This window comes from Salvelinus namaycush, chromosome 11 (assembly GCF_016432855.1).
Source record: "Salvelinus namaycush isolate Seneca chromosome 11, SaNama_1.0, whole genome shotgun sequence".
Lineage (NCBI taxonomy): Eukaryota > Metazoa > Chordata > Actinopteri > Salmoniformes > Salmonidae > Salvelinus > Salvelinus namaycush.
Genome location: NC_052317.1, coordinates 34,433,731 through 34,450,020, shown reverse-complemented (window position 1 = coordinate 34,450,020; position 16,290 = coordinate 34,433,731). Strand labels below are relative to the sequence as shown.

At 44.3% G+C, this 16,290-nt stretch overlaps 2 protein-coding genes across 3 annotated transcripts; one reads left to right on the top strand and one right to left on the bottom strand.

Annotated features, from left to right (window-relative positions):
- Positions 1-273: 273 nt before the first annotated feature.
- Positions 274-13,463, top strand: LOC120056094 (AP-1 complex subunit gamma-1-like). 2 transcript variants are annotated; one of them, XM_039004262.1, is made up of 22 exons: positions 274-476; positions 1,153-1,360; positions 3,027-3,151; positions 3,393-3,534; positions 3,735-3,831; positions 4,083-4,159; positions 4,350-4,445; positions 4,549-4,629; positions 4,720-4,818; positions 4,958-5,013; positions 6,661-6,774; positions 6,910-7,050; positions 7,361-7,415; positions 9,458-9,580; positions 9,716-9,805; positions 9,915-10,042; positions 10,223-10,327; positions 11,019-11,163; positions 11,312-11,456; positions 11,688-11,842; positions 12,042-12,140; positions 12,226-13,463. In XM_039004262.1, the coding sequence occupies exons 2-22, from the start codon at positions 1,160-1,162 to the stop codon at positions 12,322-12,324; spliced, it is 2,373 nt and encodes a 790-aa protein (XP_038860190.1). In that variant the 5' UTR covers positions 274-476; positions 1,153-1,159; the 3' UTR covers positions 12,325-13,463. The 2 variants fall into 2 exon arrangements, with proteins under 2 accessions (XP_038860190.1, XP_038860191.1); XM_039004263.1 differs by lacking the exon at positions 274-476 and adding an exon at positions 613-695.
- Positions 13,464-13,998: 535 nt separating this feature from the next.
- On the bottom strand, positions 13,999-16,095 carry LOC120056095 (NEDD8). Its single transcript, XM_039004265.1, has 4 exons — positions 15,940-16,095; positions 14,685-14,732; positions 14,448-14,530; positions 13,999-14,342 (listed from the first exon to the last, which is right to left on the bottom strand). The coding sequence occupies exons 1-4, from the start codon at positions 15,955-15,957 to the stop codon at positions 14,225-14,227; spliced, it is 267 nt and encodes an 88-aa protein (XP_038860193.1). The 5' UTR covers positions 15,958-16,095; the 3' UTR covers positions 13,999-14,224.
- Between the last annotated feature and the right edge of the window lie 195 nt (positions 16,096-16,290).

Genomic DNA, 16,290 nt, shown 5'->3' with positions numbered 1-16,290 from the left:
AAAATGACATGTATTTAAGTATGTTTTTGTTATAATGGGACACTAACATTATGCATCAAGGTGTCTGTAATAGAACATGTGGCAAAAATGAATGTAGGCATTAATTTCTATAGCTATTTTTTTCCACCGTGGAGGGAGTGCCAAGATGGAGGCAAGAGGCTTCAACACAGCGCCCCCTACAAATCATCTAGTGTGTATATAAATTATTTGTCTCTAGCTTTCAGTTTTCTTAAGGGGCGGAGTTCAAGGCTTGTCAGAGATCCGATTTCGGAAGTGATGCTGCCATTATGTTTTTCAGATTAAGTTTATGGGTTTAGGTACTGTCGTACATTAGGCGTCCAGCCAATATAAGCCCCCGAGTAGTTTTAGTTGCCCATTAATTTGTGAGGCAAGAGTTTAATGAATGTTGACATCTCCGTTTATTGAGCAAAGAAACCGGATTGGTATTTTTATAGGGGCGTTTTCACTTTCTGAAGGTAAGAGACAAGCATCAAGCTCCCATGTAATCGGAGGTTATCCTCGAGCATTAACGTTAGCTAGCTGGCTAAATAAATGCATGGTTGACATCTCTATTAAATATGTTCTAAAACTAGATCGCCTAACGAACTGAATTTCTATGCAAGAGCTGTGGTTCCTCGCTTGCCATCACAGCATAAAAACATCGTGTGTTGTGTGTGGCTAGGAGTGCTAGTTAGGTGAGTGAATTTGATAGCTAACTACATTGACTGTACCAAGATAAAATTGACGTCACTTTTATATTTCACGGCTGCCTGTATCGCGTAAAGCTTGTTGTTTAGTTGTACATCATGGTCATTTCGTATTTTACTTTTCACTGTAAATAATGACTGAACGGCTGCTCTATTTAAAAACGAATTAGAGACCTTCTCAGGTGTATCATTAACCCCACTTGCACCTCGGAAGTAATATTGTTGTTCTTCATGACTGTACAGGAAATGCGAATGCTTTTACAGGCGCTCATGAACGTGTTATTAGTCCTGCTTGGACCGATACTCAATGCATTTTCCCGTTCAGATTACTGTCTTCTTGTAAGTCTGTCATTTGCCTTACGTGTCAGTGAACCAGGCAGGTAATAAGGACCTTTGTTGATGTTGTTGGAGCTCATCCTGAACTCTCTCTCACTCACTCAAACAGCAGAGCCATGTCTCCTTCGGTGCGTCTGCAGGAGATGATCAGGGTGATCAGAGGAGCCCGTACACAGGGTGAGGAGCGTGGTGTGATCCAAAGAGAGTGTGCTGCCATCCGGGCACAGTTCAGACAGGCTGACAATGGGACCCGCTCTCACAACCTGGCAAAGCTGCTGTATGTGCACATGCTGGGCTACCCCGCCCACTTTGGTCAGGTAGTGAACAGTGTTCTTAAGATGATAAAAGTTTATTTCGTTTCTACAGCGCTTTTCATTACATCATTTCAGTGTTGATAAGAGAAATCAACAAGCAACATAAAATATATACAGAATGTAGCTACACTGAACAAAAATATAAATGCAACAATTTCAAAGATTTTACTGCGTTACAGATCATTTAAGGAAATCAGTCAATTTAAATAATTTCATTAGGCCCTGATCTATGAATTTCACATGACTGGGAATACAGCTATGCAACTGTTGGTACAGATACCGTGGATTAGAAAACCAGTCACTATCCGATGTGATCACCATTTACCTCATGCAGCACGGCACATCTCCTTCACATAGAGTTGATCAGGCTGTTGATTGTGGCCAGTGGAATGTTGTACCACTCCTCTTCAATGGCTGTGCGAAGTTGATGGATATTGGCGGGAACTGGAACACGCTGTCGTACAAGTCGATACAGAGCATTCCAAACATACTCAATTGGTGGCATGTCTGGTGAGTATGCAGGCCATGGAAGAAGTGGGACATTTTCAGCTTCCAGGAATTGTTTACAGATCCTTGCGACATGGGGGGGATGTGCATTATAATGCTGAAACATGAGTTGATGGCGGCTGATGAATGGCAAGACAATGGGCCTCCGATGCCATAGATAAAATGCAATTGTGTTCGTTGTCTCTAGCTTATGCCTGCCCATACCATAACCCACCACCTCCATGGGGCACTCTGTTCACAACGTTGACATCAGCAAACTGCTTACCCACACAATGCCATACACGCTGTCTGCCATCTGCCCGGTACAGTTGAAACCGGGATTGATCCGTGAAGAGCACATTTCTCCAGCGTGCCAGTGGCCATCGAAGGTGAGCATTTTCCCACTGAAATCGGTTACGATACCGAGCTGCAGACGGATCAAGACCCTGGTGAGAACTACGAGCACACAGATGAGCTTCCCAGAGACGGTTTATGATAGTTTGTGCAGAATTTATTTGGTTATGCAAACCCACAGTCAGTTTCATCAGCAGTCCAGGTGGCTGGTCCCAGACGATCTCGCAGGTGAAGACGCCAGATGTGTAGGTCCTGGGCTGGCATGGTTACACGTGGAGTGCGGTTGTGAGGCCGGTTGGACGTACTGCCAAATTCTCTAAAACGATGTTGGAGGCAACTTATGGTAGAGAAATGAACATTAAATTCTCTGGCAACAGGTCTGGTGGACATTCCTGCAGTCAGCATGCCAATTGCAGGCTCCTTCTATACTTCAGACATCTGTGGAATTATATTGTGTGATAACTGCAAATTTTAGAGTGGCCTTTTATTGTCCCCAGCACAAGGTGCACCTATGTAATGAACATGCTGTTTAGGCAGCTTCTTGATATGCCACACCTGTCAGGTGGATGGATTATCTTGGCAAAGGAGAAATGCTCACTAACAAGGATGTAGCCAAATTTATGCACCAATTTTGAAAGAAATAAGCTTTTGTGCATATGGAAAATGTCTTGGCTCTTTTATTTCAGCTCATGAAACATGGGACAAACACTTTACATGTTGCATTTATATTTTTGTTCAGTGTACATAAGATGTCAGGGGATGACTGTAGAGTTGGTACATTTGCTCTTTTTGTATCCTAACAACCCCCCCTCCCCCCATCTGGTCTCAGATGGAGTGTGTGCGTCTGATTGCAAGCCCTCGGTACAATGAGAAACGTGTTGGGTACCTGGGTGCCATGATGCTTCTAGACGAGAAACAGGATGCCAGCCTGCTCATCACTAACTCCATCAAGAAGTAAGGACAATTTTATCTGAAATGCTCTATAAAAGGGGAAATATAAGACAGACGAAACTCTGCTAATCAGGATGGAACTGGATCTGTCTACAGTTCCATAATCATGTCTAGTCTGTGTACGATCAATGTAGTCATTAGTTACATAAACATTGAACTAGTGGTCTAGTAGCCTCTACTTGAGGAGAAAGTAATTGAGAAATGGTCATGAAACCCCTTCTCTCTCTCTCTCTCTGTGTTTCAGTGACCTGTCCCACAGCAGTCAGTATGTCCAGTCTCTGGCTCTGTGTACTCTGGCCTGTATGGGCTCGGCTGAGATGTGTCGAGACCTGGCCCCAGAGATCGACCGCCTCCTCAGAGCCTCGAACTCCTACATCAAGAAGAAGGTGAGCACCGTCTATAGACACACACACACCGCCACTCCTTCCATCATGGCTGAGCTTGGTAATGCAGAAACACAACCCAATCCATCTTGATCACTACTGTCAAACACTGCATTGCAACAGACTGACGTAAACAATCATGTGCACTGATGTTGAAGTTTATTTTAGTTATGAAGCTGATCGTGATGACATTGACATTTCAGGCAGCTCTTTGTGCAGTACACATGGTGAGAAAAGTACCAGAGCTAGGGGAGCTGTTCACCCCTGCAGCTCGATCCCTGCTCTCTGAAAAGAACCACGGTGAGTCACTTTCATCTAACCATTTAAAAAATATATTTTTATTACCAGCGATCTGTTAAAATAAATAAATCAAACAGCTGTTCACTGTCTGCTCCTCTGTACCAGGCTGTCCGTCTCTACCATTTCAGTCTTACATTTGAGGACACTACGTAGTCTTACATTTTGACTGTGAGCTGTTATTAAGCATGTTATAGTAAATGGTGTCAGTGTGGCAAATATTTCCCTGTCCTAATGTTTTGGTCCGATTGCAGGGGTGTTACATGGAGCTGTGGTTCTGATCACTGAGCTGTGTGAGCGCAACCCAGACACTCTAGAGCAGTTTCGTAAGGTAAGACACACACCCACCTCATCCTACTCCATTCCAGTACATCCACTCAACATGAGACATTACACTTCAGTCAAATGTATATCTTTGGTTTTACACTGTAACATCTAATTACAAAAACAGAACACATTCTCCCACAACCCTAGATGATGGTCTGTGAGCCTGACTCCTGCTCTGTGTGTGTTTGGTCCAGGCGGTGCCGGAGCTGGTCCTGATGATGAAAGGCCTGGTGATGTCGGGTTACTCTCCAGAACACAATGTGGCTGGGATCAGTGACCCATTCCTGCAGGTCAGTGTTTTGAATAGTGAATTGGAGTTGGGGTAAAAACAAGCATATTGTGACTGAATCTACATGTTTCTCTCTCTCTTCCTCCTCCTTCCTCCATCATTAGGTGCGCATTCTTAGGTTGCTGAGGATCCTGGGGCGCAATAATGACACAGCCAGTGATGCCATGAATGACCTGCTGGCCCAGGTACAGTATTTTCATCAGTAAATAGTCATGCAGGGTTATTGTATGAACTATTTAGATTTTAATCACAGCTTATGTATTATTGACCTTCAGGTGGCTACGAACACAGACAGCAGCAAGACCGCAGGCAGTGCTGTTTTGTATGAAACGGTTCTCACTGTCATGGACATCAAATCAGAAAGTGGCTTGAGGGTAAGTGTCACGTATCATAGCGTCATCAAGAAATTTCTCGTTTGTGTATATTTACATCTATTGGAAGTGCTACAAGTGATGGAGGCTAATGTAGCTTACATTTCTGCATAACGTATCTAAGATGTTTTGTGTGTGACAGGTCTTGGCTGTGAACATCCTGGGGAGATTTCTTCTGAACAATGATAGGAACATCCGGTTAGTCTTCCCTCTCTCTTCCTTTGATCTCATCTGGTCCTTTTTCATGGTTTCTAGCCCGTTGCCTAGAAGATTATTGTTGCCTGAGGCAGACAAACATCTGGATTCTGATCATGCTTAACACGGTCAGTAATGTTTATTTGTGGGATTATTTAGCTAGAGCCCTTAGAATGACAGACAGAGTTCTCTGTACGTCGTGAGCTCACGTTCACATATCAAGTTTCCTTTTATCTGTCTGTTCTGAGGCATACTTCCTGTTGGGATTGTCCCAGTAGGGTCTGTCTGGTCCAGCAGGCTATTCTTGTCTGGTCCTAGGCTTAAGCTCCCATCCCTGTGACAGTGTGACGGCTGCTGGAGAGCTGCTACACTGGCTTAGATGGGATCATTCTGTCATATCGTTTCACCAGATGCACTATATATACAAAACTATGTGGACACCCATTCAAATGTGGCTATTTCAGCCACACCCATTGCTGACAGGTGTATAAAATCGAGCACACCGCCATGCAATCTCCATAGACAAACACTGGTAGTAGAATGGCCTTACTGAAAAGCTCAGTGACTCAATGTGGCACTGTCATAGAATGCCACCTTTCCAACAAGTCAGTAAGTCAAATTTCTGCCCTGCTAGAGCTGCCCCAGTCAACTGTAAGTGCTGTTATTGTGAAGTGGAAACATCTAGGAGCAACAATGGTTCAGCCGGGAAGTGGTAGGCCACACAAGCTCATAGAATGGGACCGCAGAGTGCTGAAGTGCCTAGCACGTAAAAATTGTCTATCCTCGGTTGCAACACTCACTACCGTTTTTTTTTTTTAACTGCCTCTGTTCGTCGGGAGCTTCATGAAATGGGTTTCCTTGGCCGAGCAGCCGCACACAATAATGGTCTGGGGCTGTTGTTCATGGTTTGGGCCCCTTAGTTCCAGTGAAGGGAAATCTTAACTCTACAATGACATTCTAGACAATTCTGTGCTTCCAACTTTGTGGCAACAGTTTGGGGAAGGCCCTTTCCTGTTTCAGCATGACAATGCCCCTGTGCACAAAGTGAGGTTAATACAGAAATGGTTTGAGATCGGTGTGGAAGAACTTTACTAGCTTAAACAAAGCCCTAACTTCAACTATCTAACACCTTTGGGATGAATTGGAACGCCGACTGCGAGCCAGGCCTAATCGCACAACATCCGTGCCCGACCTCACTAATGCTCTTGTGGCTGAATGGAAGCAAATCCCCTCAGCAATGTTTCAACATCTAGTGGAAAGCCTTCCCAGAAGAGTGGAGGCTGTTAAAGCAGCAAAGGGGGACCAATTCCATATTAATGCCCATGATTTTGGTTTTCGACGAGCATGTGTTCACATACTTTTGGTCATGTAGTGTAGATATTTAAAAGAAAATTCAAAGACCTTGAACTTGGAGGAGAGCAGCCATGCTTAACACCAGTGAAGAAAGCACACAGCACTTTTTTTTGCATAAGATATATGAGATGGGAGATCTTGGAAATGATACTTGTAGACAAGAATCACAAGCATGTTGCTTGGTTGGGCAGAGTATATTTTCTGTGAAATGTATCCATGCACCAATTGTGTTGATCAATTCACAGCCCTCACACAAATATAACTTGTCTGAATGTCTTTCTTTTTATTCATGCACAGGTATATCTCCATGACTTCCCTTCAGAAAATTGTTCAGACGGACCACAATGCAGTGCAGCGTCACAGGGGGACCATAGTGGACTGCCTGAAGGACCAGGATGCTTCTGTCAAACGGTAATGTTGTGATTTCTGAACTTGTCTTACCAGCTGGCCATGTGCTGCCTATACATGAGCTACGATGACAGGAGGTGTGGTAATGTAGAGAACAGCAAACAGTATATAGTTCTATTATTTATGTTTATCCCTCAGCCGGGCATTGGAGCTTTCGCTGGCCCTGGTGTCAGCTGTCAACATCCGCTCTCTGATGAAGGAGCTTCTCCTCTTCCTCTCCAGCTGTCCTCCAGAGCTCCGAGCACACACCACCTCGGGCATCTTCAACGCTGCAGAGAGGTACTGAGCTGGACCTCGCCTGGCTATGGGCTTTAATAATCTCTATGCCACAAAGTCTCTCTTTGTGGTCTGTGTGTGCTGGGATGTCTCATTTTGTGTCTTTGTCTATATGAATGTTTCCCTGTCTCTTTGAGTGACGTGTTACTGTCTTGCTCTCAGTGTCTGTATATCTCACAGCTATCTGGCTGTTCCATCACAAAACACACACAGGCCTAGCCAGGAGCCTGCCCTCCCTGTGTGTCAGTCTTTGTGACTGTGTATATTTGTGTCTGAGCCTCACCACTGACCACTAAGTCTCTGTCTCTGTCAGGTATGCTCCCTCTCAGCGCTGGCACATTGACACCATCCTGCATGTCCTCACCACGGTAAATAATGACACTATGCTGCACCACAATCACCTGGGTTCAGAGCCTCTACAACTTGTTTTTAACTATGAATAGCTATTGTAAAAATACCCCCATGATGTGTCTCACTGGTCTCACCCCATTAGCCTATACCTCAAGACGTCTGGGTGGAAACCAGGCCGCCCCACATTGCCACCGTTTGACTTTAGTCTAGACAGTGGAGTTCTTCACGGATCCAGAAAGGACCCGTTCTGAAATGTACATGGGGCTTTCCCCCAAAATACCATTTTAAAATATAGAAACCCATTCTGAACGGACCTGAGGACAACTAGACCTGTTCCGTTATAGACTTGGTCAGATCCAGACCTGATCCGAGTGAGTGAAGCAGCAGAAAAGTCCATTTTTAAGCTACTTTATTAACCAGAGCTGATAAAGGGAGTGGAGGGAGAGAGAGGTGCTGCTCTAGCAGGGGCTGAGTTACGTGTGTACTCTGTGAGTGTGAGCCAGTGACACTGGGAGGAGGAGTTGGGAAGAGATGAGACGGCAACCAACCAAGTGAAGGGAGGGATAGACCGCAACGTCGTGCCTATCTTGACTGCCTCAAACCAGGAGACGCTAGTTAAGCAAGTTAGCTAGACTAATTGATTCTTTGTGTGCTTTCTCGCCCTACAGTTGGCTACAAATAACAATAATATTAAGTAGCAGCCTACCTGTTGGCTCTTGGTCATTGTAGCCTATCCTCCTATAACTTTTCACTCGGTCATTTTAATTCCATCTTCCATTGATTAGATATCTCTGAACTGTTGCCACACACGGAGGCTTTATGACTGAAGCCTATTGGCGCTTTGATGACTTATGATTTGTCGACAACAACAAGCTACACGCTTCAGACTCCACTCTCGTGAAAAGCAAGATCAGCAGCATAAATTATAGAATTTATCTTTCTACTGCAGCAGTCACATTCAGATCTGTACGGGTTCTTCAGGGCAAGTCAGTTAAAATGACACATACCTGGGACAATTAGATCCGACCCAGACCCGTAACATTATTTAGAGTTCTAGATCCGGACCCGCTGTCTAGCTTTCTACTAGACAGTACTAAATCAAATCAAAGTTTATTTGTCACGTGTGCCGAATACAACAGGTGTAGACCTTACAGTGAAATGCTTACTTACAGGCTCTAACCAATAGTGCGGAAAAAAAGGTGTGTGTGGGGGTAAGTAAAGAAATAAAACAACAGTAAAAATACATTTGAAAATAACAGTAGCAAGGCTATATACAGACACCGGTTAGTCAAGCTTACTGAGGTAGTATGTACATGTAGGTATGGTTAAAGTGACTATGCATATATGATGAACAGAGAGTAGCAGTAGCGTAAAAAGATGGGTTGGCGGGTGGTGGGACACAATGCAGATAGCCTGGTTAGCCAATGTGCGGGAGCACTGGTTGGTCGTGCCAATTGAGGTAGTATGTACATTAATGTATAGTTAAAGTGACTATGCATATATGATTAACAGAGAGTAGCAGCAGCGTAAAAAGAGGGGTTGGGTTGGGGGGGGGCACAATGCAGATAGTCCGGGTAATTTGGTTACCTGTTCAGGAGTCTTATGGCTTGGGGGTAAAAACTGTTGAGAAGCCTTTTTGTCCTAGACTTGGCACTCCGGTACCGCTTGCCATGCGGTAGTAGAGAGAACAGTCTATGGCTGGGGTCTTTGACAATTTTTAGGGCCTTCCTCTGACACCGCCTGGTGTAGAGGTCCTGGATGGCAGGCAGCTTTGCCCTAGTGATGTACTGGGCCGTACGCACTACCCTCTGAAGTGCCTTGTGGTGGGAGGCCGAGCAATTGCTGTACCAGGCAGTGATGCAAAACGGTCAGGTTGCAGCTGTAGAACCTTTTGAGGATCTCCGGACCCATTCCATAACTTTTTAGTTTCCTGAGGGGGAATAGGCTTTGTCGTGCACTCTTCACGACTGTCTTGGTGTGTTTGGACCATTCTAGTTTGTTGTTGATGTGGACACTAAGGAACTTGAAGCTCAGTCAAACTAAGAACTATCTCTTTCAGGCAGGGGGTGATGTGCGGGATGAGACGGTGCCCAACCTGATCCAGCTCATCACCACCGCAACAGAACTTCACTGCTACACGGTCCACAAGCTGTACAGAGCCCTGATTACAGACATCTCAGTGGTATGGCTTTAGTATGAATGTGTTTGTGTGCCATGCTCTGAAGGAATGTGTGTGTTATCAGTCAGGAAAACCTCAAGGCCCTGGTTATACTCGGATTATCAGCTGTGGAACTGTGCAACGTTTGTGTGTGTGCAGCAATCCCTGGTACAGGTTGCGTGCTGGTGTATTGGGGAGTATGGAGACCTGCTTCTGAGAGGAGAGTGTGAGGAGACAGAACCTGTTCAGGTACATGCTTTGGTTGTTGTAACACAATCATGATTAATACCAATTGACAATACAGTAGTAATTGTCATTAAACTGAGGCAGTAGTTCCTGTTTTCTGTCCTGCCCTTAGGTGACAGAGGATGATGTCCTGGACGCCTTGGAAACGGTTCTACAGTCACATATGTCGTCGCCAGCAACCAGGGGCTTCGCTCTCACAGCAACCATGAAACTCAGCACACGCATAACACATAACGTGGAGTAAGCATCAGTATCTCACACTGCTAGAACTACTATACAGCAATAACTGAAAACTGCTGTGTCAGTTTTTTGCCCACTGCGTGGGGTCTTGGGACTTGACTCTCTACATTGCTGATACAGCGAATACTAAAATAGCTTTTGCTTCCGCCTGTTTTTCTCTCCCCTGTCCCTCTCTGGCAGTCGCATTAGGAGCATCGTCAGCATCTATGGCAGCTGTATCGACGTGGAACTCCAGCAGAGAGCAGTGGAATATAACGCTCTCTTCAAGAAATACGACCACATGAGGTACAACCAATAATATACATAATACTATTTGCAATGTTAGCCAATCATACATGCATATAGTGGTGTCAGAGGAAGGCCCTAAAAATTGTCAGACTCCAGCCACCCTAGTCAGACTGTTCTCTCTGCTACCGCACGGGCAAGCGGTACCGGAGTGCCAAGTCTAGGTCCAAGAGGCTTTTAAACAGCTTCTACTCCCAAGCCATAAGACTCCTGAACACCTAATCAGATGGCTACTTGCATTACCCCCCCCCCCCCCCCCCCCCCCCCCTTCTCTTACACCACTGCTACTGTCTGTTGTTATCATCTATGCATAGTCACTTTACACTCTACCTACATGTACATATTACCTCAACTAACCAGTGCCACCGCACATTGACTCTGTACCGGTACCCCCCTGTATATAGTCTCGCTATTTTTATTTTACTGCTGCTCTTGAATTACTTGTTACTTTTATTTCTTATTCTTATCTGTATTTTTTTAAACTGCATTGTTAGTTAGGGGCTCATAAGTAAGCATTTCACTGTAAGGGCTACACCTGTTGTATTCGGCGCATGTGACTAATACAATTTGTTTTTGATTTCTACTATTATATTTTATGTATGGGTACATTCCCAGTGAGTGGGGCTTTGCATCATGGTAGCTACTATATCCCACCCCACTACACTGCTAAGAGAGCTCTCTGTGCTCACAGGGCTGCGGTGCTGGAGAGAATGCCGGTGATTGACAAAAGCTCCCCGGGACATACCAATGGAGAATCAGCAGGGGGGACTATCAAAGAGTTGGAGCCAACCAAACTGACACAGGAAATAGTATTTCCCCAGGAACCTTCTAATCAGGTAAGTGATGAAAATGACTGCAATAAACTTTGGTATTTCAGCTATCTGGATATATAGAACTATTGTATACTGTGTGTGTACTTTCTCAAGCTAAACTTCTTGAATATTACATAATGTGTAATCTTTACCCTTGCTTTCCCTTGTCAAGGTGTGTGATCTGTTGGACCTGCTGGGTGGTTCTGGAGAGCCTTTCCAGCCCAGCCCGTCCCTGTCCAGCACAGCACCCGGCCCAGCTAGCAGCACGGCTGGGGGAGACCTACTGGACCTGCTGGGAGGCCTGGATGTAACACCTGGTGAGACACACAACAGCTGAGAGAAAAAGAGGGCGATGGGCAGAGCAGGGGGTCGCAAAGAGATGGTTGGAGGGCGAGATGGAGTCAAATATCAACTGTTTGGGAATGAACACATCTGTAGCTTTATACAAAATATACAGTACATCTTCATAATGTATTTAATGATCATCTGTTTTTGGTGTTGAATTCCATGATTCCCAGTGACAGATTTTTTTCTTTGTGTTTCCATAGCACCACCTAGTGTTACAGTGTATGAGAAGAACGGTGTGACGCTGAAACTACAGACTGACAGACAGACGGACACAGGGATGACCGTTACCATCACTGCCACCAACTCCACTGACGGGGACATCACTGGCCTCACCCTGCAAGCAGCAGTACCCAAGGTCTGCTTCCCCATCTCTTTGTGTCGGAGTACCTTTGTATTTGGTGTTCCAAGCTTTTACGTTTTGAGTAGGGTCCTCTAGACCATGTAACTGACCAGGAAGAACTCTGGGTTATAGGCTGTTTGTGACCTTTGTAAAACTCTGGGTGCTAGTTATAGGCTATACATGACCTTTATCTCGCACTCCCATCCACCTTCAGAGCGTCCAGTTACAGATGAAGGCTCCGAGTGGTGACGTCATCCCTGCGCATGGCTTAGGTCAGGTGACCCAGACTGTGCTCCTCAACAACCCAAACAAGGTGGGTCTTCATTCAGTCAGTTCATGGTCACCACACGCATGCGCACACCCACAATGGACTAAAAATGAACTTCCTTCCCCCCCAGGTGAGTCTGAAGATTAGGGTGCGTGTGTGCTACACCAGCCAGAGCTCTGTCTGCCAGGACACGGTGCAGATCGACTCCTTCCCAAGCACTGCCTGGTAATGACCGCTGCAATCAACCTGTCCATCAACACTGACACACATCAGACAATGTACGTGGAAGGATCGACAGCTGACCAGGCCCAGGACTGGGGACCCAGTCTACCTAACAACTGCCTGTAAATCATATAGAGGGGATCCTCTGTCAATCAACTATTCCACACTACAACCTGATGTTCTGTCAATCCAGTTTTTTCAAATTACTCTTAATTCGGTTATTTTTCTAAATGGCTGACCCTCGTGAACTGTGGAAATTGTCCCCCTACAGTTTGACAAGGATTCATGTAGATGAACTCTCAAGAGACTGTCACCCTAAAAGCCATTGTCACCATTCTACCTTTTCAGCTCCTGTTTGGACTACTGGTATTACATTTCCCATAGCATAGGTTAACTAGCGGTATTAATGACACTACTGCACATGGTACTAGCTTCGCTGTGTATTTCCAGAGTTGCAGGTCATCTGTGTCACATCAATCAATAACAGTAATATGCAGCTGTCTGCCTGAGCCAGTGGTACTCGTCCAATCAGAAGATCAATAAATCCCGAGAACTGCAATCATGACTGTCCACATGAAAGGGGTCTGTTGGGATACATTTGAATTGAGTAGCTGGAAGTCTTGGCTCGTGCAACCTTGTAAACTAGTTAAAAGCTTGACAACTTTTCTTTCACTCCAGGACCACTGACCTACTTACTAGTGTGGCTCACTGTTACAGTTCTCTGTAGTCTATCTGAGCCACGTGATCAGCATCCATTAACACTACGCCTTATCTATACTTACATGCCTTCCGTTGGTGTGCTTTTCTCCCTACCTCTCTTTACCATCTGCTTCTCTCTTCCCTTGTGCCTGTCACTCAGAACCCCCTTTTGGAGCTGAGGTATTATGGTGTATGTGTATATTGACCTTGAGGTGAGAGTTGCCGTGTTATCTGTGAATGATATAACTCCCCCATATCGCTGTATCTTTGAAGCACCAGTGCCAGTCAGGCAGTCCTAACCAGTGTTTCCCCTGCCATAGCTTTAGCTTACGGAGTTTTTTTTTTTTTATGCCCAGGGAAAGTAAATCTAGGGGAAAGACTGGCCCTGACCCCTGCCTTGCATACACTACCCAACCTCTTTCAGCTTAAAAAAAAAAAAAAAAAAAAGGCACAACAGGTGACTTATGTTCTTAACACTAGGTAGTCTTGGGTTGTATGAGATTGCAAATCTTGTTGCAATAATAAATAATTTATATACATGTGCTGATGCAAATAGGAGAAGTTCCTCCACAAGGTTACAAAAGTAGTAATAAATTAATTTTGTAATATTCCGAACATCTGGGCCTTATTACCAGCTGCCCACGCAATTGTTTGTAAGTAACTTGCATTGATAGAAAATTGGTTTGTGGATATTAATAACGGTATGCTTTAATGGGATTCAGTGCAAATAAGCAAAACATCCACCCTTTAGACCACTACCCTCAAAGGAACCAGAGGGAGAAATGGAGACGGAAAGAGAATTCGGTTTGTTGTATGCATTGCTTTCGACTCCCATGTTGTGTCATTTCTAATTAAAGGTTATCAAACCTTAATGTGTTTAGAATTCCTATAACTGCCTATATATGGAAAGTAGTTTTACAATGCACTGCTAAGTCACACACTCATACAATAGCAGCCATACAGCCACGTACTTCAAAACAAAAATAGTCAACTTTACCTTTTTAATCACAAGCAAAATACTTAAAGCAAGAGGTGGTTGCAAAAACAATCTACACAGAAGAATTACAGCAGAAAGTCCTTTGTTTGCTGAGGCCCAGGAGGCCTAAGAATTTTAGTGCCACACCATTGTGGCAATTTGCTGCTTTGTGTTGCAACATGGTGTGAGTGACAATGACAGAAACTTGTGGGTTGGCACAAGGCCGGCCCCACTAGACGATGAGTTGTATTCTGTTACAGTGGCAGACTAGCCCTCCTCTTAGTGCCAGGACCAGATGCAGAACTGAGCCTCCCTGGATCTTGTAGTCTGCAGCAGTCTTCTCATCATTCCTGAGGGATGGGAGCAGATAAAACATCCAAGATGTAATGCAACCACTTGATTAAATGGAGCTGATGTTTCATGACAAGATTGTGTTGGAAGGGTTGATCACTTACATCTGTTTTCCACTGTAGATTAGTCTTTGTTGTTGAGGTGGAATACCCTCTTTCTCCTCCACTCTTTCTTTAATTCTCTCCACCTTCATGTGTACAAGAAAGCATATAAGCTAAATGTCTTTACTAGGACATCACTCCCAAACAATGTATGCTGACATGAGTAATCCAAATATTACACACAGAAAGCAAATCCATGAGATTAATATCAACCTCCAGAGTAATGTAGATGTTTCATACCTTGTCTGTGGGCTCAATGTCGATCTCTATTTCTTTGCCAGTGAGAGTCTGTAAACAGTAAAATAATTGATCATTTCAGAGCATAAAATACCATATTGCACTACACAGCAACATCTTATAAGGATTGGCCTAAATTAGTGGGTACTGGCTATGGTTCTACAGGACCTGTTTATTGTACTAAGTGAGGCCTTGTATCCTGTCTGGATTAAGATGTAGACTGGGTGAGCAAAGCAGCTCAAACAGGACAATGGACATACAATTTAATTTAGTTAGGTAGTAACACCTAGCTAGCCTAGAGTTAGTTAGCTACCTAAAGTACATTAGTTATACTGAACAAAAATATAAATGCAACATGTAAAGTGTTGGTCTCATGTTTCATGAGCTGATATAAAAGATGGCAGACATTTTTCATGAGCACAAAAAGCTTATTTCTCTCTTTTTTTTGCACGAATTTGTTTAAATCCCAGTTAGTGAGCATTTCTCCTTTGCCAAAACAATCTATCCACTTGGGGACAATAAAAGGCTGCTCTAAAATGTTTTGTCACAACACAATGCCACAAATGTGTCAAGTTTTGAGGGAGAGTGCAATTGTCATGCTGACTGCAGGAAAGTCCACCAAAGCTGTTGCCAGAGAATTTAATGTTAATTTCTCTACCATAAGCCGCCTCCAACGTAATTTTAGAGAATTTGGCAGTACGTCCAACCGGCCTCACAACAGCAGACCACGTGTAACCACGCCAGCCCAGGGACTCCACATCCGGCTTCTTCACCTGAGGGATCCTCTGAAACCAGCCACCCTGACAGCTGATGAAACTGAGGAGTATTTCTGTCTGTAATAAAGCCCTTTTGTGGGGAAAAACTCATTCTGATTGGCTTGGCCTGGCTCCCCTGTGGCTGCGCCCTTGCCCTCCCAGTCCCACCCATGGCTGCGCCCCTGCCCAGTCCTGTGAAATCCATAGATTGGGGCATAATGAATTTAATTCAATTGACTGATGTCCTTATATGAAATGTAACTCAGAAAAATCTTTAATTGTTGCTTGTGGCGTTTATATTGTGGTTCAGTATAGTTGACGAACTCTGCAATCTATACGGGGATGACTATTTCAATGACAATGGCCTGCTGCGATGCCCACTATATAGCGCTTTTCAGATCTATTCATATATTTAGCTACGGCAGATAGCTAGATCGGTGATGAGATAATCATTCAGTATGTAAACTAGCGGGCTTGGCCACCAATTAAATGGCTGGTCTTACCTTAACCTTGATCAGCATTTTGACTGTCGCATAAAATACGCTTTAAATCGATGTAAAAAATACCTAATCCACACTTAGTGTGGTACTGTCAAATTGAGCAAACCAGATTGTTCAATCTTTTTGATTCAACTTTATTTCCTGTGTAAGTCACTATTCCGTCCGTCCATCGTGTTTTGTGAGACATAGGTTCCGCTTTGCAGACTACTTTATGGGGAAAAGATGTGACTATTACAATTTTTACTTTTAAAACCCATAAAAATTCAAGGATGTTTTCAGACCAGGAAATACCAAAACTGATGATGTTGCTTAAGTTTTTAGGTCTATAATTATCGCTCCTTGACCTCTCACAGG

What these genes read in the sequence shown, in the direction of transcription:
- LOC120056094 (XM_039004262.1), top strand. Translation starts at nt 1,160, where the DNA reads ATGTCTCCTTCGGTGCGTCTGCAGGAGATGATCAGGGTGATCAGAGGA. An exon ending in ACCCCGCCCACTTTGGTCAG is followed by an intron (nt 1,361 to 3,026) that starts GTAGTGAACAGT and finishes ATCTGGTCTCAG; the next exon opens with ATGGAGTGTGTGCGTCTGAT. An exon ending in ATCTTCAACGCTGCAGAGAG is followed by an intron (nt 7,051 to 7,360) that starts GTACTGAGCTGG and finishes TGTCTCTGTCAG; the next exon opens with GTATGCTCCCTCTCAGCGCT.
- LOC120056095 (XM_039004265.1), bottom strand. An exon ending in ACATTGAGCCCACAGACAAG is followed by an intron (nt 14,531 to 14,684) that starts GTATGAAACATC and finishes GTACACATGAAG; the next exon opens with GTGGAGAGAATTAAAGAAAG. An exon ending in ATCTACAGTGGAAAACAGAT is followed by an intron (nt 14,343 to 14,447) that starts GTAAGTGATCAA and finishes CCCATCCCTCAG; the next exon opens with GAATGATGAGAAGACTGCTG.